Source organism: Abramis brama (assembly GCF_963993115.1).
Source record: "Abramis brama genome assembly, chromosome: 6".
Taxonomy (NCBI): domain Eukaryota; kingdom Metazoa; phylum Chordata; class Actinopteri; order Cypriniformes; family Leuciscidae; genus Abramis; species Abramis brama.
This window is the reverse complement of record NC_139968.1, coordinates 10,554,452-10,580,496: the sequence shown is the minus strand read 5'-3', so window position 1 is coordinate 10,580,496 and position 26,045 is coordinate 10,554,452. Positions and strand designations below refer to the sequence as shown.

At 35.4% G+C, this 26,045-nt stretch overlaps 1 protein-coding gene across 6 annotated transcripts in view; it reads left to right on the top strand.

Annotated features, from left to right (window-relative positions):
- The window catches only part of dock3 (dedicator of cytokinesis 3), a 188,068-nt gene that overhangs the window by 119,828 nt on the left and 42,195 nt on the right, over window positions 1-26,045 (top strand). For all 6 annotated transcript variants that reach the window (XM_084116297.1, XM_084116295.1, XM_084116296.1 and 3 more), the window contains exons 10-14: window positions 13,633-13,714; window positions 13,817-13,877; window positions 15,378-15,525; window positions 21,440-21,528; window positions 22,828-22,953. In XM_084116297.1, the coding sequence (XP_083972423.1) occupies window positions 13,633-13,714; window positions 13,817-13,877; window positions 15,378-15,525; window positions 21,440-21,528; window positions 22,828-22,953 (506 nt within the window). The remainder of the gene's footprint in view (window positions 1-13,632; window positions 13,715-13,816; window positions 13,878-15,377; window positions 15,526-21,439; window positions 21,529-22,827; window positions 22,954-26,045) is intronic.

The following is a 26,045-nucleotide window of genomic DNA, read 5'->3' as shown; positions in this document are numbered from 1 at the left end:
ATTGAAGATAAACGTAATATTAAAAAAGAACATAAATAATCCTAAATAATCCAGCACCAGTATCTGGTTTACATCCCCAAACGTACAGTAGGTGGCGGTATTGCATCTTAACGCTAGTTGCTAACTGTCATACAACACAAGCAGACACAGTGCCCAGCTGTAAAAGCATGTCGTCGGATCTGACTCCAAGAAAATTAGACCATCAGTGTGAACGTTTTTGGGATTCTGCGAAAATGACTCGTTAGACACCCCAGTCTGCAGGACTGCAAAAGAGGGCAAACCCACTAACCTGTTCACCCACCTCCATTATCCTGCAGATTTGGCCTCTCTACAGAGAGTAAGTTGCCATAATTGTGCTAGTCCTGAAACGGGAAATGTTACATTAACCTGTTAACTGCTGATGCCCCCTTGGGGTTTTAGTCCAAAAGTGTGCTCATTCGGATAAAAACTTATGGATCATCGTATGCTTACATCAAATATCTTTAGAGAGCAGTATTTTTTTAAAAATATTTTTCAACAATAGGGTGATGTGAGCATTACAGAGCGCTAAACTCTCACATGTAATTTAGTTTTCATTCATACTCAACACCGTCGCGCAGAAACTCTGCAAGTGAGACTCATAAGGCCTGCTCACACCGGGACGAATTTCGCGAGCGATATTCGCCGACGTTTAACGCCTCGTGACTAAAGAAAGGGCGCCAATGTGAGTGTGCACACCGACGCAAAAAACGCCACGCGTAAAAGCGTCATTTTTTTAAAAACGCCTCGGATTAGTTTTTTTGGTTTGACGCACCGCGTCAAAAACTATCCGACCAATGAGATTGGCGCTTTTGCTCACGTGTCTGGAGCTTCTGAAATTACAGTAAAACACAACTTGGGGGTGCTCAAACACAAAACGGTCTTGCCGAGCACACATACGTAACGGCGAAGAAGATATACGCCAAGTAGCGTCTACACTGCCGGGAAGAAATAAGACGAGGAAGATGCAAGGCAAGATGAATGTAGAGCTGCTGGTCTCGTTGGTGTCATAAAGAACAGAATGAATTTGCATGTTCACTCGGCTCATCGTCAGCGAAAATCGCTTGGGTGTGAACACAAAAAACGCGTTGAAAAACGCTGGCGAATAACGCGCGTCGATATTCGTCCTGGTGTGTACGGCCCTATAGGATTAATAAAACTTATGACGTTCCAGGAAATCCCTAATATGGACAAAGACATCTAGCTATCGCTGTAGCTTAACGGCCCACTGAAGTGCCTTTGAACGCGCCGCTTTGTTTGATGCGTTGACGTAATTCCCACTGAAACAGGAAGCTAAAGCGGGACGTATTGAATGGCTCCTCCCCCTTTTCAAATAGCCAATAGCGTTTCGTTTACCTCACAGACTGCAGTTCGTACTTGACAGCACCATGGAAGCGAATTCGAGCTGATGATATGTTGGATAAAACAGTAGAGGTGTGAATAAATTCTAGCCATTTCATTCTTAACCGACGTACAGTTGGAAAACGGAATAAAGCTCGAGCGTTTGAGCAACCGAACACACATCTCCATCCCATAGTGCTCCGTGACGTGTCAACGTTCGCTTTGGCCAGGTGGTATTTATAGCATAGGGGGCGGAGCTTTAGATTCTAGAGAGCATTTGATTGGACAGAAGATGTGATGAGACAGCCTGATCTCACAGAAATTCGTATGAATTCTACGAGATGGCTAATTCGTACGAATTCATACGACCTCACTCATACGAATTAGTACGATTTTTGCTAAATCGTACATATTTTACGAATTGCCTAATTCGTATGAATTCATACGAATGACCTACCCCTGACCCCGCCCCTAAACCTACCCATCACGTGGGTTTAGACAAATCGTACAAATTCGTACGAGTGAGGTCGTACGAATTTGTACGAATTAGCCACCTTTTTATAACTTGTACGAATTGATCGTGAGATAGCGTTGGATGAGAACCTGACGTCTGCGTGATCCATTTGAGCGGAAGTTGGAGTCTGCAAGTTTTGAATGCTTATATCTCCTAAATGCAAATTTTGTCATTGTTTTGGAACACACCAGCTTATACATAACCTTAAGGCTAATATATTCATACTAAAAGCTAAAAACTAAAAATTTTGATTTCAGGGGTCCTTTAAAGTCATTTTGACTGATTAAATTTACTCACCATTGCGACAGTATGCGGTTTATCTGTGTTCTTCAAGCCATCTAAGGCATTTTAATAAGGATAATGTATATTTATGTTGCATGTATGTTCTATTTTGTCACGAAATGTGCAAGAAACAGTTACATAATTTTGCTGAAATCTCCACACAGGGCCGTTTCTCCAACGAGCCTGGTTTACTTTTGTGTTTACGGATCGCGAGTCATGCGGCTTTTTGAGGCTCGGGCTCCTTTAACTTTTCTGACAAGTAAGCAAAACTTAAGGAACTCGATATAAGTTGGGGAAAAAAAAGAAAAAAAGTGCTTGTCAGAAACAGGAAGAGGGATTGATTTCCAGTGAATGAGCTGGAAACACCCTTGAGGGAAGTCCAGTTTCAGTGGCTGGAATAAACTGAGACTCTATCTTCTATTATAACGGAAGCTTGTTTTGCTTTTCCTACGCGGTTTCGTCGTGCCAACCTTAAGAGAAATAAGGCCACAGAACAATTTCTCCAATGGGAGTGTTTAAAAAGTAATTCATGCACCTCATTAATTAAATTAGAGAGGCCGCTAAGAAAGATCGCTTTGAAACGATGTTTCTGCTTGAAGCAGCATATCAATAAGGTCATGTTTTACTCTTTTATTCTTCTGAATGCCGAAAGAAACAACAACAAAACCGTTAATTAGGATGGTCAGACCCGCACAGTATTACTCAGCTTTACCATTTTTTTGGGCTCACCTGAAAGAGTCATGTTGCGTCATCATCCCTGAAAACACCACGGGTTATCACGGCTGTGTGTGTGTGTGATTTCGGAGCCTTGATCTGCAGAAAGCGCTAGAACGTTGCTCGTGTGCGTCCCGAGGGAGAGCGCTCTCATGAGAGACCCCATGCTGAGGAGGCAGAACCATTTCTTTTCCAGCGTTCTCATCCCTTATTCCCTCTGAGAGCTTTTGGCCGAGTCTAGACGGCAGTTTTTTGAGCGAGTTAAGCTTTCGCTTTTTATCATTCTTTCCCACTGCAGATCTTTACATCCCTAACAAAACCCACAAATCAATGCAGTGCTTTTTGAGGTTAAACATGCTTCGTTTTCACCATTTCTGTTTCATTTTAAAATCGACGTAAAATCCAAATGGACTCTGTTTACTTTGTTGATGCACATGGTCTGATCCAAATAAAAAATGTTAGCTGATTTCCCCCCCCCCCCCCCCATATATTTAATAACTTGCTCCGCCTATTTAAATTTCAATTAAATTTCAAAAAATGATTTAACGTTTTCTCATTCAATTTCTTATTCAGTTTTTCTCGGAAAACCTTGTTACATAATATATTGTTTGAATTCAGGACTTTTTTTCTATATTTAATACTTTTTTTGCTGTAAATGGTTAATGTACATATAATATAGGGCTATAAAACGATTAATCGCGATTAATTGCGTCCAAAATAAACATTTGTGTTTACATAATAAATTTGTGTGTACTGTGTATAATTATTTTGTGTATATATATATATATATATATATATATACATAAATAAACACACATGCATGTCATATTTAAGAAATATTTGCATGTTTATATTGTACATATATTTATGTATAATTTATGTTATGTATAAACATACATTTTATATATATATATATATATATATATATATATATATATAAAATCTTAAATATATACATGCATGTGTGTGTATTTATATACAATATAATAATACACAGTACACACACATATATTATGTAAACACAAACTCTTATTTTAGACGCGATTAATCGCAATTAATTGTTTGACAGCCCTAATTATAATGTCATTATATATGAATGCAGTTTAGCTAATTTGTTTAATTATATTTATGAAATCGGTTGATCACTCAATAATAATACTACATTTCCAACAGACAAAATCGACCAATTTTGTAAACATTTCTTGCATTATGCTTTATTGTGAAAAATTCTATTTTCAAAACTTTAATAAGTCGAAACAGCACTCATAATATATTTACAGTTTATTTTCTTAATTCTGTTCTTTATGCTAAATGTCAAAATAGTGTTTGTTTATTCGTTCATTCATATCCGAATAAATGCTCTGTTCTTTATGCTGTAAAAATATCAAAAATAGCTTTTATTTATTTATTTATTTTCAGAAGAAAAAAAAAAGTGCCACATAAAGTGGCAAATATATAAACTTTATATATTAATGTATGTACAGTCAAAATCGTCTGTTTTATAGTTGTTTTGCCAAAAGGATTTTTCATAAAATCAAGATGCATTCACTGATAACTAATTTCATATGGTCCTTTGGCTTCTCTTGTTTTAGGACATTTAGATTTATTAATTTTTTAACTGAAAAATAAGGCAGTGATTAAAACAGATTTTCTTTTTCAGTGTCCAGCCTGATTATTTTTTCTTTTTACATAACTAAACGGTTCTTTAAGGACTGTGACATGATGTTTTAATTGCTAACGCATCCCTGTAATTATTAAAATGATTAGTAATATCACAGGTTATAAGTTTCACTAATAGAGATTTCAAATCTTGAAAAACAGGCCGAAATTCATCACGTTATATAAATGGCAACAGTCGAGGAAAGCTGGCCAAATGATTCTTCACACAGCACCCACAGAGCGGTCTCTCTCTCTCTCTCTCTCTCTCTCTCTCTCTCTCTCTCTCTCTCTCTCTCTCTCTCTCTCTGTCTCTCTCTCTCCACCCACTCCTCATGGTTTTGACAGGCTGCTAATGGTGCCTCTGCCTCCCTCTCAAAAGCTGTCTGACCCTGGAGTGGGCCACAAGTTCGGTCCAAAATTATATCATGCCTGGTCAAGCCTGAAAAGAGAAACGCACTGTACACAACTGTTTTTTATTTTGTTAGTTGCAAGAACTTTCCAGATGATTGAAGTTTTGTAAAACACCATTTGCAAACCAATTTATTCTGTAACGCCACATATTTGATATTGACTTTAAGGTACTATGCAAAATGTTTGTCCCCTAATAATGTGTGTGTGTGTGTGTGTGTGTGTGTGTGTGTGTGTGTGTGTGTGTGTGTGTGTGTGTGTGAGTTATCCATACCAGCGCTGCAAATATTTCATGGTGTTTTGGGTTGCACCACATAGCATAGACTATGAAAAAAAAAAAGTGGAAAATAGAAAATAATATTAAAATATAACTTTATTATTATTATTAATAATAATAGAATCAACAAATAATAATTATAAAATTGTTGTTGTTGCTACTGTTGTTTAAACGGAAAATAAAATATAACAAAATAAATGATAAAATATTTATAATAAAATTTGTATAATAAAAATAAAAACACAATGTTGTCGTTGTTGTTATATTGTTAAAATAATTCATACACCTCATTAATTAAATTAGTAGAAAAGTATTTAATTTTTGTTGTTGTTGTTTAGAAGGAAAGTAATAGTGCAATATAATGAAACACAAAAGGAATGTTATTATCATTATTACTAAATAAATGATAATAAATAGAACACATTTTTTTAATTTAAAATAAAATAATATTTAAAATAAAATGTATTAATAAAAATACAATTTTATGATTTTTTTTAAAATAAAACAGTTGTTGTTGTTGTTAGATTTTCAAACTATTCAAATACACCTCATTAATTAAATTACTACATTTACAATTATTATTATATTCAATTATTATTTTTTTTTATTTGAACAACAAGAATAATAACAATTATTATTGTCATTGTTGTTAAAAACAATAAATAATCATTTTAAATTTATTTTTGTTGTAATTTATAAGGAAAATGATAATAAAATATAATGAAATGTATATAAAAAATATAAATATTGGTATGATAATAATAGAATGAAACACATTATTATTATTAAATATAATAAAATAAAATATTTAACAAAAAGAATTACACATTTTAAAATATTATATAATAAAAAATAATACAAAACAGTATTATTATTTATCTACAATAATAATAATAATGAGTATTGTTGTTAAAAAAATAAAAATAATAATTAGTATAAAATGTATACTATTATTACTTATTTGTTGTTGTTGCTGTCATTGAAAAAATAAACTATATTAGTAATTGTGCAGGTATTTGTCTTGCCAAGTCTTTGACTAACTTGTAGCTTTTGCTGTTTCTTAGATTAAGTTTTTTCCATAAATATGCACATTAAGTTAAAGGGGCTATATGTAGTTTTCAGCGGCCTCTAGCGGTGATGTTTCAGATTGCAACCAATACGTTTACAAGCGAGTGTCGATGTTGATCCGTGTTTTCGTCCGAAGTTGATCCGATTCACGTTTGGCCTGACGAGCTTCAGCAGATAAAACTTTTTTTTGTTTTTTATCATTATGTGGAGTTTGTGTTTGAGTCTGTGTTGTGCTGGGAGCAGGTCGTTTCTTAGTGTTAGCAGACTCCATGTCATAAGTTGCAGTGTCGTCCCTGTTGAGTGCAAAGTCAGTAGACAAGGTGAGAGGCTTGGGAGCGCATGCAGGTCTCAGTCACGTCACTGGATTTCTCGGTAAATCCGACCCGGAGCCTTCACATAGAAATAGGAATACTTGCTTTCAGAGGTAATAGCAAAACCCGCCAAGTGGATCATTTTAATGTGAGATTACAACCCCTTCACACACAGGCAATAAAAAAAGGATTCATTTTAGTAGAAAAACTACACATAGCCCCTTTAATAATAATGCAAATAAATGCAATTAAATTATGCGTCTCAAATTTTGCCAAAAGGTTTGATGTCCAGGTATGTTGCTTTCTCTGATCTGTCGATGCTTTCGGTGTTGCAGGAACAGACTGGACTGACTCGGTTCCTTGATATGCGTTTAGACGAAAGCTTTCAGAAACTGGTGATCCTCTAGTTTGGAAGCGACACGAGTTCTCCATCAAAACACCACCAACTCTTAGTTTCAAAATAGATTCTGCCAGTCACTATCTGCCATTATCTCACAAAATATTCATGTTCTTTTCGTGATTGATTAAAATGCACGACCGCTGCTCGTCTCTATTCAAACGCAGATTAATTATTCAGCTTTGAAGGTGCCTTTAATATTTGAACTTATTAATTGCATTTTTCCAGCGATCCCCAGCAGTTCATTTCATGTTCAGAAGCCCTTGTGTGTTTCTTTAACTCACATCCACTCTCCAAACATGTTTCATAAGGATCATACGGCAACCTGAAAGCCTATGAGCCTTTACACACTGTTATTACCGTGTGCGGCATGAGCTCGCGATCGCTACACAATAGGCTTTAAACAATCGCTGGGAAATAATAGCGCTGCTGATGTTATAGAAGAGTTTAATGAATACGTGTCACTGCTGCCAGAGGACAATAGCGTCTCCGTCGGGGAAGTGGGTCGGCGCCTTCCAGCGTCGTGATTGGTTGTCCTGGGCAGAGCCGTTCCCTCGGGGCGAACGCACGTCAGTGTGAACATGTGAAGCACATGTGCTGGAATGTGTCGTCACACTCATTTATGTGCACATACATGCCAGATCAGAAATTCATGTCTGTGTCGAATTGCACAGATTTCATAAACAACTGATTAGCAAGGTTTAATATAATATGATTGAATAATATAATATAATGTTTATTTTGTTTACTAAAGCAAGTTTTTTTTTTTTTTTTATGAATTGTGTGTTGTAAAAAATAAATAGGTTCAAATAAATGTTATTTTATGTATTCATTTATTTTTATAAATAATAAATACACTTTGGTTTATGGGTTGTAAAAACTTAAATAAAAAAACGAAACATTCATTCATTCATTCATTCATTCAATCAATCAATAAATATTAGTTTTAAAAATAAGTCAAATTAGATACATTAAAAAAAAAATAAGCTAGTTAGTTATTTACAATATTTAGAATTATCAAGGTTTTTTTTTATATAATAGCAATTGGCAAAAAAAATAATAATTATTTATTTATTAATTAGTTATATTAATAGTTCAATTAAAGTACAATTAAATAAATTAAAAATATTTATTTAGCTAGTTTGTTATTTACAATAGGAATTAGGAAGGTTTATGTAATGAGACATTGGTTGTAAAACAAAAAAAAAGTTATCTATTTATTTATTTATTTTGTGTCTTGTTGTAAAATAATAAGTAAAAGTTACTTTTTTAAAGGTAGGGTAGTCAGTTTTTATTATTATTATTATTATTATTATTATTATTATTATTATTATTAATAATATTTTAATTTTTATTTATTTTTTTGGTTGAAACTCAATAATAGTCAATCAATAATAGAAGTGGTCTAAATATTAAAACATGAAAATATATATTTTCAGTGGAAGTCCAAAAAATGTTCGTCCAATCATTGCATTTGGTCCACATACAATGTCCTACCTGTAGACAGACGTCAGTCACAGAGCGCCGCAAACAAACAGCAGCCGCATTTTACAGTTCCTCCTCAACCAAAACAAGGTTAAGTTAAGCTTAAAGTTTAAGCTTAAGGCTTGTTCACTCCAAGGACGATAGCGATAAAGATAACGATAATGATATAGTTCTAAAAATTGTTCTCAATATTAAAGAATAGCAGAGTTCGCACCACAGCTATAACGATAATGATATAGAGAAACGACATTGTTGGGATCACTTTCGAAATGATTTTTTTCCAGCTGTTGAACGATAAAACACTGACAGCCAATCAGAATCCATGTAAGGGTTAATGCTCGACGAGGTGTCCATTGTCAGGTATTAATGGAAGACGGCGAGGCGTGAACCGTCGGAAGCGCAGCGGAGGTTGCCTCCGCCAAAGTCCATTAATACCTGACAATGGACACCTCGAAGGGCATTAACCCGCTTATACCATGGTCACTTGCCAAATAACATATTTTTAAAACATTAGTTTATATTTTAATTAGTTTTACAATCGAAATCTAAAGTTTTTACAAACAATAACTTGGTTTCCCTGGTTACGCCTGACGGTTTATTTAGCAACCAGAGATATTTATAGTCCGCTCAGCTCATAGAACCCTTCAGTTTACTGCCTGTTGCTATGGTTACTCACAGCTGATGTAGCCAGCGCATTTATTTATTAACTTTGAACGGTAAACAGTCAGTTTCACCAGAACTCCTTTACTAGGTGTCCTCTATCACTTTTTAATGGGCACCCTGCAGCCAATCAGAATCGAGTATTCACCCAGACCATGGTATAAACTAAATTAAGGGCATTAAAGGCATTGCGGAGAAGTTAATTGCCGAGGTCCAGAAAAATCCACCACTGTTTGACAAGTCAAGCCCCTTTTCAAGAAAATGGATATGGAAAACAATCGTTCATACCCTCGGAATAAATGGTGAGAAGTATTATCTCAGGTATCCAGCGCTCGTTTCCACAACATTGTCTTGCTGCCTTTGAAGTTGCGGTGAAAATACTAGCCGTTGTACTTATTCCACTATATTGAATACGTCAGCTAAATTCACTGTTAGATTATTAGCTCGATTACACTAGCTTTAAGGTCCTTGCACACTGATTCCGAAATTTTCGTATGCGTTTTTTCGTATTCGTGATGCGGTGGCTCTGAACTGTCAAAACACCATTCAAAATGCTACGGATGTGAAAAACGCAGAAAATCGAACCTGATCCGAATGTTTTTATGACGGACAAAAGTTTCGGAGGCAGTGTGCAAGCGTGATTTACATAACGTGAGGTCATATTTATTTTTTAATGTGCGAAAATTTCCGATGCGAACTTCGGACTCAGTGTGCAAGGGCCTTTACTCAAAACATAGCATGCCGAGGACATCTGCTGGTTAAAGCCGTGTAAATGCAACAAGAAAAGCAAAAACATGTTCAATGACACACTTTGAAACGTCAGCGTGCGAGCTTAGAATAAACAGACCGTTATCGTTCATTGGTGTGGACGCAAATATAATTATCGCTATAGTTATCGTTCTTGGTGTGAACGGCCCTTTATGCTGAGTTCTACCCGGAGTTGTTCACGTCCTCAGACTCGGATTTATGTGTTTCTATGTCAACACCATCAACCTCAAAATGAATCTGCAGCAGTCAGGTGGTACAAACAAGAGCTCTGTACGTTGTTTACGTTCTTTATTATTGTAATGTAATGTGCTTTGAGACACGAGGTAATTTAACGCCGTCTCTCGTGACGCTTTGCAGAATCTGATGTGTCGTTCATGTGTTTTTAAGGAAGTGTGGCTTTGAAGACGCTCTGAAGGCTGGGGGGGGGATCTTATGCTTTTAAAGCTAGCTTGCTAATGCTAGCCTCTCCAAAATTGCCTACTCTACCTTTAAATAAGTGTTGTATAGTGTGGCTAGATTCATATCTGGCTAGACTGAGACTGTGTTCCTGAATTCATTTATTTCTGTTTTCTACATCAGTAATTCCAATGCCTAAACTTCACATTGGTCCTTTTAGCTGCATGAAAAACAAAACAGCAAAGCAAATTTTGAATAAAATATACATGGAAAGCGAGCAGCGCATCAACACCGAGTCACTGCGATTTTACATGCTTTCACGCTACTCTTTCGAGTCTTTAGACTATAGAATTTTAATATACATATTATACATGTTCCCTCACAAAGCCTGTATCCCGACCTAGAAACCGAAGACTTAATTCCTGTGCTAACAGCAGAAGTAGCATGGAGATATTTTGATCCGAGTTTTCCTCTTGATGTGTGTGTTTGATATGCATGATGACTGGTTCCTGTGGATCGGATGTGGCAAGTGGAGAATTCTCAGCAAGGAGAACTGGCTTGAAATCGTCTAATTTAGATCTCAAAAATAACATTCAGAGTTTGCTGGCACTCACACAGTCATTAGGGCTTCACTTAATTTTCCAATGATGCCATTGTGCCAGCACTTCAATATTTCACTGCGTGGAGAATAGATGAACATTTGAACATCAAATAGACACAAAATGTTTATTTGATGTGTAGAAAGCTTAGTTCGCCCCAAAAATGAAAATCCTGCAATTATTTACTCACCCTCATGTTGTTCAAGCTCTAATTTGTCTTGCTTTCTTCCTTGGAACTCAAGAGGAGAGATTGTTCATGCTGCTTTTTTTTTCTTTCTCCTTAAAATGAAGAAATTAATTATCATTTTATTAATTCAGAAATAAAAATGTAAATTCATCCTTTCATTCATTATACAAAAGGAGATATTTTGCAGAATGTTCATGCTCTTTTCCATTAAACGAATGAATGAATGAATTAATTCATTCAAAACATATATAAATGAATAAACCACTTTGTTTGATTGTATATTATTTTATTAAAAAATAAATGTGTATATATATATATATATATATATATATATATATATATATATATATATATATATATATATATATATATATAATATGTAAATTAATTATTAAAGTAACTGTGTAGAGTTGTACAATTAAAGTGACCCTAATTTAAAAAAGCAATTAACAAATTATTCATTCGAAATAAACGTGTAAATAAACGAATTTATCTGATTTAATGTAATAAAAATTATATATTTTAATTAATGTATTTGTTATTTTTTTAGATATATATTTATCCATCCATCCATTATTATTATGAAAAGTTATTATGAATGTGGTTATGAACATCACTTAAGTGACTCCAATTAAAAAGAAAATATTATCAATGTATTTATTACAGGCAGATAGATAGATAGATAGATAGATAGATAGAGAGAGAGAGAGAGAGAGAGAGAGAGAGAGAGAGAGAGAGAGAGATATAGAGATAGATAGATAGAGAGATAGATAGAGACAGACAGACAGACAGACAGACGATGATAGATAGATAGATAGATAGATAGATAGATAGATAGATAGATAGATAGATAGATAGATAGATAGATAGATAGATAGATAGATAGATAGGTAGGCGTCTCTCTGGTCTCTCACAGTCTCCATTAGTCTATGTGATCAGGAAGTGAGCTCAGTTTCCTATGATCTGATTACAGCGCAGTCGATTCACTTCATCCACTGGAAACACACTTTATTATCATCCTCAGTGTATTCCCACGTCTGCCCTGTACGGCTCCACTGTGCAGCTTCTGGAATTGACATTGAATACAGATGTATTGTCATAAGGAGCCACAAGCACTCCGTTATATTAAAATTTGTGTGTGAAAAATATTTAATAAAATAAAATAATATAAGTTGTTAATAAGATAAAATGAAGGAATCAATTATCACTTCATTAATTCAGAAATAAAAAGTAATGTGATTAAATGGACATATTTAAATGTTTTAGAACTAGATATATTAAATTCAGTTCAAACTTCATGTGTGAACTTTCCATTTTATTTATTTATTTATTTTTTTGGTAAAAGCATAAAGAAAAGCAATTTAAATGTTGCATTTAAAAATATTTTTTTTTTTATATATTTAGCTATATTTATAAACCAGACTTAAATAAGCAGTATTAAAAATGTCTGAATAATATATTGTCAAATTCAAGGTTATTTATTATTGTGTTGTTATATTTAACTAGCCTTATAAAAAAATAAATAGCCAGTGTTATTTGTGACTTTTTTTTATTATTAAATAAATTTTTAGCATTAATTAAATATTTAAGTACAGCTATTTATTTGTCAGTTTTGATACAATTTTCAACTTGTCAGTTTTACTATTGACTTCATAAATTGATCATTGATTCAGCATAAAAATTCTGTTAAAAAAAAATCATATTCATAAAAAAAAATATATATTTTTAATATTACTATTTAATTCTTTTTTCAGATTTAGTTTTAGTATTGTATTCTTTAGTTTTCATGTTATTTTTTGTTAAATTTTTAGTCATTTCTTTATGCACTTTAGTCATTTTATTAGTTTTTTTTATATTGCTATTTAATTTATTTTTTATTTCTGATTTAGTTTTATTTAGTTTTATTTATTATTTATTACCAGTTCATAATTTTAGTCCTTCAACTTAAACTTATTTCAGTTTATTGCCAAGGCAAAATTTCTCATTTTAATTAAGGTTTTCAACTAATATATTTTATTCCATTTCAGCTTAATTTCAATTAACAGAAATGTTTTCAATAGTTTTAGTTTTTTGTTACAATAATTACCCTGATTAGTGACACAGAAATCACACATTTCCTCTTTTCACTCAGTTTACACATCACCGTTTTCAACTAAAAACAGAAAACTGTTTTATGCGTTCTGACCATAAATGTACACGACAGCGGTGATTTGGAAGCCTGAAAACGCAAACTTTTTTAAAACAGGATTAAAAGTGCAAGTTTTTTTAAAAACGTTACCGTTATCGTCTCCGTGTAAACTACAAAAATGTGCAAAACAGTGACATAATGCACGTGTATTACGTGTTCAGTCTATAGGCGCGTAGTGTTTATTTATCGCCACCTACTGGCCTGGCATAAATAAAACAGCGTTTTTAGTCGTTTCCGCGAAAAACCAGTTCAGATCCATTGCATTTACCGATATTTACCTACCCATTAGATGAACGTTTTTAATGACAACTTGCTCACGCAAACTTTTATAGAATCAACTTGTTCTTTTTATTCTTCCAGTGAAAAGTTTATGGTGAGACTCAACAAAAATGGTGGCCCAAAAAACCCAGAGAAGGTTGACCGCCTCTGCGCACTCTTTACGGTAGGAACGCATTTAATCAACAGCATTGTTATTGCTATGGCTAAATAATACATTAGTTCATATGAAAAAAGACGCTGAATGGCTTCTCTCACTTTCTCGCAGGACCTAAGCAACAAGGACATGAAGAGAGATCTGTACATCGTGTCCCAGGTCATCAGGACGGGTGAGTGTCCCGTCTCATTTTGTGTCTTTCCCTTTCTATCTCTTCCTCTATTTCTTTTATTTAGAGCCAAATGTTCCCAAGTTATCTCAAGGCACTGCATTTCTGCCAGCAATTGCATCTCTAGAGTAGTTACGTAAGTGTGGCTCCATTCAATTTTATAAAGGGACGAGCGGCTCGGATGCTGGAACAAGACCGTTCAACCCCCCCCAAATGAGACACAAGTTCCTGCCGCTCTCAGACAACAGTCTCAAAATGGAAATGACGCTCGGTGGCCATTTTAACCTCATTTGTGAGGATTCCGGAAACTTCCGTTGTCTTTACACATTGTCACGATGAGGAGTGGAAGTGTTTGAAATTTGTTTGAATTAGTTGAATTAGTAGAGTAGTAAATGTGATTTGATTTCTGTCCATTTCAATTCATGAATAAATTGAATGATACATTTGCATGAAAAAAAAAAAAAAAAAAAAATGAAGTCCCTGCATGGCACTGTTTTGTTAAAATATATTATTATATTGACACGTATAAAAATGATTAAACAGTCTTAAAATTAGATGTCACAACATATATAGATGTAAAATCACTGTTTATTAAAATGTATTTATTTTTAGGGCTGTCAAGCGATTATAATTTTTAATCTAATTAAATCGAGTCATTGAATCATTGGTTCACCCGATTCATTTGCTCAAAACGCGGATTCATTCAGAAATGAAACAACGCTGTGTAATTTTATTGGCAAAATTACCTAAAAAAGTCTTAAAATATTACACAATATTAATAATAATATTAATGATATTAACTATAAAATCATTTGCACTCATGCTATTCGGAAACAAAAACATCACTCGTTTGGAATGAGTGATATTCACATTATTTTTCCATAGCTAATTCATTAATTAATGCTTTAAACCGACAACCCGAATTATTATATTAGCATATAAAAAGATTATTAAAAAGCCCTTTTGAATAATTCATATGTCAAATTAAAGGTGATTTATTGTTTTGTTGTTATATTTAGCTCGATTTTTAAATATTAGTTAAATAAACAGTTGTGTGGCATTTTCCATGTTTTATATTCCATGTAAATATCACTGTTTATTAACATGTATTGTAATATTGGTGCATATAACATTATTAAATATCCATATAAATACAGTTTTTTAAAATATATTCTGAATAACAATTTAAAAATGATTTATCATTTTATTGTTATACTTAACATTAACTATAAAAAAAAATCTTGAAGAAAACATGCCATGATTATTTTAATTTAACTGTTTATTTATTTATTTTATTTTATTTTTTATGTATTTGAATCTAATTGGTAGCAATGACTGTGTGATTTACAAAAAGGTAAATTATTATTATTATTATTTTTTTTTTTTTTTTTAAAGACATTTGTAATGTAAATTGTCATTTTCTACTGGACAAGATTTGTTTAATTTATGCAGATGGTAGTATGTATATATTTCTGACAGCGATGTATAACGCACTGTGTTCAGGACGGATGCTGTTAAACGACTCGAAGAAAGGACCCCCTCACGTCCAGTACCGCCGGCCGTACGGGTGCGCAGTGCTAGCCATGAGCGACGTCCTCCAAACCATCTCTGAACTCAAAGAGGAGAAAGACTTTGTGCTCAAAGTTTACACGTAAGCCTCTTCTGTGCACTTTAGAGCCATTTATCTGCTTGATTTATCAATTAAATCAAACAGAAAGACTGGGGAACCACGTTTATTCTGAGCTACATTAAACCACGAATGAAAAATCGCTCGCTCGCCTTATTAATTCTACAGTTTTGACAAAACACTTGAGCACTGATGGATAAAAACCACTCAGGAATATATTAACTTCTCTGTTCCAAAAAGAACTGAGAATTATTGTAGCCTCCATCATTTGAGATTTGCGAAGCTGAACGTTGTAAACACAAATTCATGTAAAATTGATGGACGCTATGCAGTGTGCGGATCAGAGGAACATATTTGCTTTACGACTGACAGGAGGTTTTCTCAAACTCAAATTTGTCATGGCATTTTCTTATTGATGTAAGATTTGCATGTCAGAACAGCTCTGTTCCAAACCTTAAGATGCTGCCTACCTAGACAGCGTGTTAAGGCGTCATAGGCATGCTTATGTCGTGGAGGCTTTTTCGGAAGGTAGTCAAATTTAAGGGAAAGAAATCATCAAAGTTAGTGGACAGTTCAAGAAAAATGTCAAATTATACTTATTTTATTCACTATAGGTACACAGTAGTAATATTTTATATGAATATGTATTGTGCTATTACCATAGCAACATGCTAACATCAACTATGCTAACATAACTCTATTGGAACAAATTATGAACATTCTAATTCAGTCACTCATTAGGTTTCATTTTGGATATATTTTGAATTTAATTACATAGTTATATGTGCTGTTTGTTGTTATGATTGATAGAGTATTGTAGCATAGCAACATGCTAACATCAACTATGCTAACATAACTCTATTGGCAAAAATTGTGAATGTTCTAATTTCATGTCATTTTGGATGGAATGCGTTCATATTTTGTATTTCATTACATATTTGTATGTGCTGTTTGTTGATATGCTTGATAGATTATTGAAGCGTAGCAACATGCTAACATCAAACTATTGGAACAAATTGTGAACGTTATCGTTCAGTCACTCATTAGGTTTCATTTTAGATAGAATGCTTTTATATTTTGAATTTCATTACATATTTATGTGTGCTGTTTGTTGTTATGATTGATAGAGTATTGTAGCATAGCAACATGCTAATATCAACTATGCTAACATAACTCTTTTGGAACAAATTGTGAACATTCTAATTCAGTCACTCATAAGGTTTCATTTTGGGTAGAATGCCTTTATATTTTGTATTTCATTACATATTTATATGTGCTGTTTGTTGATATGCTTGATAGATTATTGTAGCATAGCAACATGCTAACATCAAACTCTATTGGCACAAATTGTGAACGTTATCGTTCAGTCACTCATTAGGTTTCATTTTGGATAGAATGCTTTTATATTTTGTATTTCATGACATATTTATATGTGCTGTTTGTTGTTATGATTGATAGAGTATTGTAGCATAGCAACATGCTAACATCAAACTCTATTGGCAAATATTGTGAATGTTCTATTTTCATTTCATTTTGGATAGAATGCGTTCATATTTTGTATTTCATCCAATATTTATATGCACTGTGTATTATGCTGACTAGAGTATTACACTATTAGCTTAGCTAAATGCTAATATCATAATTTATTTGAATGGTTTGTAAACTTTCTAATTCATTAAATCTTTCTAATTCCATTTCGGATAGTATGCTTTTATATTTATATTTCATGCAATATTTACTGTATATGTACTGTGTATTCTTATGCTTACTATAGTATTGCGCTATAAGCATAGCATTATGCTAACCTCACACTGGATTGGCTACATTTTTAATTACATTACAGTTAATAATGAGCAACATTAGCTGCAGCCTACATTTGCTGTTGTTTATTACAGAAAAGACACATCATCCATGGTTTTTGTCTGAAATCCTCCCCCTGTGGACGGAGACACGTGGTCGAGTCCTCTAGCTATCTCCATCACACACTTTCATTACCTCTGTGTGCAACCATGCAGAAAGACTCCTCTGTTTTATTGGCTGGGGAACTGACAGAACTGGTAAAAGAAAGAGAAATCAAGGAAGAAAAAATAAAATAAGGCCGTATCTGTGGAGAAAGATGAAAAAAAGGCAAGATTTGTTTGGATACCTCAGCAATCAAAATGACAAGCAATCATGATATATTAAGCCATCAGTGTCTGTGAAACTGTAAGAAATGCGGCAACATTGAAGTGAAGAATGTGGGATTTTTACAAGCCGTTTCTCTTGGTGCTGCGGGGACGCATTAGTTGCAGTGTTGTGATGAACCTCTGGCTGTTCTCTGTCAATAAAACATTATTCTTCCCTTCCGTGCTGGAGGAGAGAGAGGTTTTTGAATGAGATGAGATTTTAGGATTCTTTCTAGTAATTATTGTATTGTATTTAAAAAATGTGCTAATACAATGCATCACTGAATTTCTTAATTGGATTGGGTCTTTTTTTAGCGATAGATAGATAGATAGATAGATAGATAGATAGATAGATAGATAGATAGATAGATAGATAGATAGATAGATAGACAGATAGATAGATAGATAGATAGATAGATAGATAGATAGATAGATAGATAGATAGATGGACAGATAGATAGATGGATGTATGGACTGTTAGATAGACGGATGGATGGATGAACTTGAATTAACATCTGTCTATCTATCTGTCTGTCCATCCATCTGTCTATCTATCTATCTATCTATTTGTCCATCCATCCCTCTATCATATGTCTTTCCATCCATCCATCTGTAAATCTATCCATCCATCCATCCATCTATCCATCCATCCATCCGTCTATCTATCTGTCCATCCATCCGTCTATCTATCTGTCCATCCATCCCTCTATCATATGTCTGTCCATCCATCCATCTGTCTATCTATCTGTCCATCCATCCGTCTATCTGTCCATCCATCCATCCGTCTATCTATCTGTCCATCCATCCATCCATCTGTCTATCATATGTCTGTCCATCCATCCATCTGTAAATCTATCTGTCTATCCATCCGTCTATCTGTCCATCCATCCATCCCTCTATCATATGTCTGTCCATCCATCCATCTGTCCATCCATCTGTCTATCATATGTCTGTCCATCCATCCATCTGTAAATCTATCTGTCCATCCATCCATCTATCTGTCTGTCCATCCATCCCTCTATCATATGTCTGTCCATCCATCCATCTGTGAATCTATCTGTCCATCCATCCGTCTATCTGTCCAGCCATCCATCCGTCTATCTATCTGTCCATCCATCCATCCCTCTATCATATGTCTGTCCATCCATCCATCTGTCTATCATGTCTGTCCATCCATCCATCTGTAAATCTATCTGTCCATCCATCCGTCTATCTGTCCATCCATCCATCCGTCTATCTATCTGTCTGTCCATCCATCCCTCTATCATATGTCTGTCCATCCATCCATCTGTCTATCTCTCTGTCCATCCATCCATCCATCCATCTATCATATGTCTGTCCATCCATCCATCTGTGAATCTATCTGTCCATCCATCCGTCTATCTGTCCAGCCATCCATCCGTCTATCTATCTGTCCATCCATCCATCCCTCTATCATATGTCTGTCCATCCATCCATCTGTCTATCATGTCTGTCCATCCATCCATCTGTAAATCTATCTGTCCATCCATCCGTCTATCTGTCCATCCATCCATCCGTCTATCTATCTGTCTGTCCATCCATCCCTCTATCATATGTCTGTCCATCCATCCATCTGTCTATCTCTCTGTCCATCCATCCATCCATCCATCTATCATATGTCTGTCCATCCATCCATCTGTCTGTCTATCTGTCCATCCATCCATCCCTCTATCATATGTCTGTCCATCCATCCATCTTGTCTATCTATCTGTCCGTCCATCCATCCATCTGTAAATCTATCTGTCCATCCATCCGTCTATCTATCTGTCCATCCATCTGTAAATATATCTGTCCATCCATCTGTCTATCTATCTGTCTGTCTGTCCATCCATCCATCCATCCGTCTATCTGTCTGTCCATCCATCCATCCGTCTATCTATCTGTATCTAGGTGAAAAGTGAAAATCAGCACAATTTGTTACAGTACTCTATACAGAATTACAGAAAACTAAATGTTTTAGTGTGCAAGCCATAAAAACGCATGGATATGATCAACGAATGCAAGATGTAGTGACTCAGTGTTGGTTCTGCAGGGCGAGTCACAGTTCTGTCAACTGTCCTGAAACTCTCTCACACTCGCCCCGGGTCAATCCCCGGGTCAGTACTTTGGGCTTAGTGGTGAGTGAACGTCAGTATCTCTGAGGTTTAAGCAATGGGGGAAGAGAGGAAATGTTGTACATTTATGCGTGTGTGTGTGTGATGTACATACTGTATAATGAGTACATGTTATGTGCATGTGCATGTATTCGCATGTGTGTTTGTGAGGGTCTCTTCCTGGAAGTGTGTGTTCAGGCTGTGCTAGTTTCTGGAGACATCTAGTGGTTGGAACTGCTGGGAACGTAATGCTACGGCAAACCAGGCCGATCAGATTTGCATCAGATATCCCTTCATGTTCTTGAACGTAGCACTTTCCATCAAACAGCCTGTGTTGGTGTAATGCCGTTGTGACCCTGCGAGCGACGGTCCAGAATCACCCTCGACGTCCTCGGAGCCAGTCGCCGTGACAGCCAACCAGATGGACTCAGTGGGAGTTCCCACAAAGCATCTGCCCGCTGAGCCGCCAAAAAACACTAGCATTAGCATAGCACGAAAGTCCCTTTTCAGCTGCCATGGCGGGTTTAGTCACTTCTGGATCTGGCATTAATGATATCACTTCCCCTCAGGCCAGAAACTGCTGTTCTCGAACCTCCGTCAGCTAGCCCTCAGTGATTTAACTGCTACTAATGCTGGAACGTAACATATGGCTGTGTTCTGTCTCCTGAGAGCGCCACACTTCTCTACTTTTAAGCGGTAGTGTCGAGATTTGCGTCATTGTGATGGCTCTCAACACTTGGCTGTACTTGACTGCGTGTTTCTTTCACTCACCCATATCGTTCAAAGTGGCAATTGACTAATGCCGCATGCTAATGCTAATGCAGCTGTGCCAGTTGGAGTTAATTGTTTTGATTGTAGGTTATTCTACTCTCAACGTCAAAGATATCCTCCTTTTCTTTACAAAAAGACACTGGATACAACCTAAACCATCAGGGTCATTCTCAAAAATTACAGTTTTTTTTTTTTTTACTTACAAAACATAAACTACATACCAAGTTGATGGTAAATACTGCTTTTTTTTTCTTTCTTTTTTTTTTTTATTAAAAAAAAAAAACTTTTATTTTATTTTATTTTATTTTATTTTATTTTTCACCAGTGACAAATTCATAAAAAATAAGGTGATCATCTTAAAATATATACCGTACTAATGATCAGATTTAATATACAATTCTAATATAATCTTTCTAACATCCATGACAAAAAAAAAAAAAAAAATCATGGGACAAACCTTTTAAAAATATTTATGTTTATAATAATTACCTTTTAACTACCTACTATTTTATTATATTTAATTACCTATAAATACTAAATGAACAGTAAGTAAATAAATACATAAAGGTTTGTCACATTCCTGATCATATTGCGTCATTCTGGCAAATTTTTGCAATCCAAAAGATGGAGTCCCACAAAAAAAAAAAGAAGTCCCACAATGTTTTTTTCTCACTGAATATCCAGTTCTACTCAGAATAACGTCACATTAACATAAAGCGTTTACATATACTGACAAGTTACATTTGTGACTAAAGCATCTGGGAATCACCGAATACGAATGCACTGATTCCACCTGATTCATCCATACAACAACTTTTTCTTTCTTTTTTTTTTTTTTTTTTTGCTACACTGTATAATGGATTGTCCTCTGTCTTCTCTCTTTCACAGGTGTAATAATGAAAACGAGTGGTACCAGATTCATGAGAACATTATCCGCAAGTCCAGCACCAAATACACCGCCCCCAGCACTAACTACGGTAAGTGCACTTCGAAAACGGTCGTACACTTGATTTAAGTGTCATCATCACTGAAACTGAACAGTCCTTGCAAAAAAATCTGTCTATTATCCTGCTTTACTGTTGTAGTTAATGATTCGCTTATTTCGCTGAAATCACTGTAGGAACTGGCACCTAATTCTCCATAATTCTACTGTAATAAAGCACAGTGTGATTTTTAAATTCCATTTATGTTCTCAGTAGGTGCTATCAGACCTAAAAGAATAAAATGTGACAGTAGTCATTACCATTCCAGTTAACTAAAGTCACATGCAAAGCTTAAGCCAAAAGAAAATAAAATAATAACCCATACAAACGACATCTGTGAAAAGTGAAGAGTCCAAAATGATTTTGAATAACTAGACCCTAATAACCCTTAAAATGAACTTCATGAGCATTCACACCAGCGGACGATATCATTCTGTTTATAATAAGCGTACACTGCAGTTTTGTCATCTGCGGCTTAAAAATCCACATTGTTTTGCCTCAAGATAGCAATTGCGAGCCAATTTGAACATAGTGTAAATGTATCAACGATACTAACGATATGAACATGGATTTCTACTGGTACGATATGCGTCACATGACTAAACGTGTCATAGTTAATACCTCCATTTTCACATTCTACACCACAATGCAAAAACAGGGTTTTCAAATGTATGCACTTGGGAGGGTTCCATTTTCCCAAGACAAAATGGCATCTCAGTGTGGATGCAAGGCCAAAACGTAGAGAAAAAGATGCGTTTTCAAATGCATCTGGATTGGTGTGAACGTAGCCTAAGTCCTTGGGGAAGTGAGTATTGTAGAGGTGTGTCTTGAGGTATCGTTCAATGGTAATCTGTGTGTTAGCTAGCTCTAATTGAGAGTTTATACCACCATCGAGGGAGGGGAAGGCCTAGAAACATTTCTGAACCTGGATGAACAGAAACCCTTCCAATTGGGAACTGACAGGAGCCAGGCAATCAGAATGACTGATTGCAGCAGACGGGCTGGTGTGTACGATTTAATGAAGGATTGAAGGTAGCGGGGAGCCAGGTCATTAGCGGCATTGTAGACCCAAAACAATGTCTTGATTGAACTGAATTGAATTGTGGCAGTCACCGGCAGTCGGCATAGAGACTTCAAAAAAATGGTAACATAAGAGACGCAATCTCTCTGGTAGGATCTTTGAAACAAGGTGCCATTTTACTACACAAATACTAACATAATCACGAGGATAATTACAGTGGTCGTCAAAAGGAAGTCGTCTTGCATTTCCTCTGAACTCTTGTGTTTGTGTAGGTCTAATCATCTCACTGCAGCTGTTGAGGGGAGAGATGGAGCAGGTGCGCAGGGAAAACCCCATGATCTTCAACCGTGGCGTGGCCATCACACGCAAACTGGGCTTCCCCGATGTCATCATGCCAGGTAAGGCTCATGGTTGCAGTTCAAGATTTGTTCAGGAATGAATGAATCCAATAGATATGCCAAAGATTTGTATTTAGTTAAAGTAGATGGTTGCGACATGTTAGAATAAGAAAACATAACCTGAGTGAGTACAATGATAGTTATATATACTGTATAGGTTAATATTTTAGGCATGCTCATTTTCCCATATTTTGTGCATATTTACCATTTATTAGTTATTGGCCATAGCATGAAACCAGCCAGAGTTTCAATATCATCCCTCTTTTCAATTGAAATAATTGAGTTAACTCAATGCTAGTGTCACGGGTGGTTGCAGGTAAACAGATTTACTCAAGTTTAATATCAAAAATCCACAAGGTAAACAGAAGGTAGCACAGTAAATGTGAACGTGACCGGACGGAGAATGAACGTACAACTTAAATAGGAACTCAAAACAAGATGATTAATAAAACACAGCTGAACCAAACAAACTCATGTTGATGGTGACCATGGTAACATGTTGGTGGGAAAGTCAAAGGAACGCATGAGAATGAATGAAAACAAAGTAAAAGTCCATGATAACTTAGACAAACTGAACATAACTGGTGACAGCTAGGGTGTTGTTGGTCGTTGTTATCGGGGAAAGTCCAAAGTCGTTGTCCATTGTCAAAATTTTGCGGTCCATTTTCAATTGTCAATAGTATAGCGATTTATGAAGCACAGCTCACACAGAAGTCACTTTCAAACCCTCAGCTTTCTGTTGGTAAACGTGGCGATTCCAACTACTTGTTGCGATCCCTATTGAAATGACTGGATTTTGTCTTTGAAAATTTGGCGAGCAATGGGTAAATGCTACTGTTCTGTTGTGTCAAAGAGTGTTCACTAAGAGTTTTTTCAGCCCTAAACTCAATTTTCACTGTTTTCTCTGTACACTTCTTGCTTTTTCACGACCTAGGAACATCATAAAACCACCCTCATGTGTCTATCTGCAACGCTTTTCCTGTGGAGGTCAAAGCAATGCATAAGCCTTGAAGCGAGTCCTGTGAAACGGCCTTTAGCAAGACCAATAATCGCACGTAACATCACATAATCGGCCTCATTGGCTTTTAACTGCGTAGAATCAAGCTTATATAAATGTATATGACCCACATTTTGACAGACTGCGCCAGGCTCCGAGCCTCAGAGGGCCTGTAAAACCAGCTGGACTCTTGCCACGTCAAAGTTGAGTTAAGAAATCCCTTCCCTGTGATTCAGAAGGAGCCTTGGGGCTTCTCTAAGTTGGTCTCTTAATAAAATCGTGTCAGTGTGTGTTCTTTAAAAATCCAGTGGAGCTCTGGCTGAATTCCCCAACAGTCAAAATCTTGTAACCATGTCCAATATATCTCTTCTCTTTGTCCATAACTTCGCACATCAGTCTTGTCCTCCCTGATGTCCTTCACTGGTAGGTGGATTGATGGGTCCTCCATCTTCTTTTGTAGAGCCCTCTCATTTGTCTCTGAGTTAATGTTTCCTCCTTCTTCTGAAGAGCCCAATGATTGGTTTATCATCCACGAATCGATCAACCTGAGGTAGTTCAATTATAATCACCGACAAGGCTGTGCTCTTTAAATTCAGCATTTTGAAAAGCCAATAAGTCGATAGGCCTCTGAGAGCCTTGGTTCCTTGGGTTTCTGAGCTACGTATTGTTTCTGGGGGAAAAAAAGGCTTAGATGCTATTGAACCACAATGTCTGGGAAAAACCCATGTAATCGTATTTCAGATTGCTGCATTGACTTTATTCCTTTAAAAGTTCAAACTTGGCAGGTTTCTAAAAATGGTCCCAGCATTGGGATCCGTTGAGTTAAAAAAACAATGTCTGTCTGTCAAACGGTATTAAGTCTTGGAGGCAGCAATTAGAGGGAATATTGAAGTGTTATCATTATGAAATATTAATGACACTTGAGGTGTGCAAGCTTTGAAAGTGATTCATTCTCATGACATTTTCTATAAGCCGGAGATGAGTTTGTTCAACAAAACCTCTCCAGAATTATTTATACATTCCTTTTCATTGCGAGATGTGATGGGTTGGATTGCATCGTCCATTTTATTTTCGTTTTAGCCATAAAAAGGTCAGTTTTCCTGATGTTCCCGTAGTCATGTGTTTTGTCGTCCTCTTAATATACATAAAACAGAATGTGAGCACATGCAAATACCTAGCATCTGCTTTCCCTTTTCTACACGCTAGCTACTGCTGTCAGGCCATTTTTCCCTCTTTCCAGCTGGGAATGCACCAGGATTGTTCCTTTTTGGAAGGAATTTGTGCCTGAATAGAGAGCTTTATGTGGATTTTATTCAGCAAAATAGCTCTGAAGCAGTGGAGAGATGTGTCTAACGCCGTAGCCGTAACCCATTACAGAGACTGTCTATAAAGGAACGCAATCCAGCGAAATACCAGTGCTCACAGGGAGTCAGCCTGCTCTGCCGGATAACATTTTTATCGGGGTGTGAAACTGTAGGATTCTGTCAAACACACAAAGCTTTATTTAGGCTTTTACAGGATGTTGTCTATCCAATCCACTGTTTCTAAATGCAGCTGAGGCCATATTTGCTTTCTTTTCTATATTTGTGTCTTGTTAGATTCACTAACACTAGTATTTGTGTTGTGGGACATTGAATATTAGGAATTGACGATACCCCAGGTGATTTTCTTTTTGATCTGATGCCAAATACCATCAAGTCCAATGTTGTCAATATGAATACCAATACCAATACTGGTTTTATTTATTTATTTAGTGCAATTTTAAAAGATATTTAGTGATTATAACCCTTATCATTGTTTGCAAGTTTCACAATCATTTAATTTTAAACATTACAAATTAAGTAGTTATGAGGATCATTTACTAACAAAGATTACAGAACTTAATCAAAACTTTTCATTTCTAATGACTTCCGAGAATGTTCAAAGATCGAAAAGAAAGTTTCAATCCTATACAACTATTTGCTAATAGTTTTTCTTTTTTACTTCAATATATTTATTGCTTATATGTACTTGCTTACTAATCAGTATATTCTATACTCTTGATACAGCATTGAACGTATAGATACCTCAAAATCAGTATAATCAGTAGAAGACC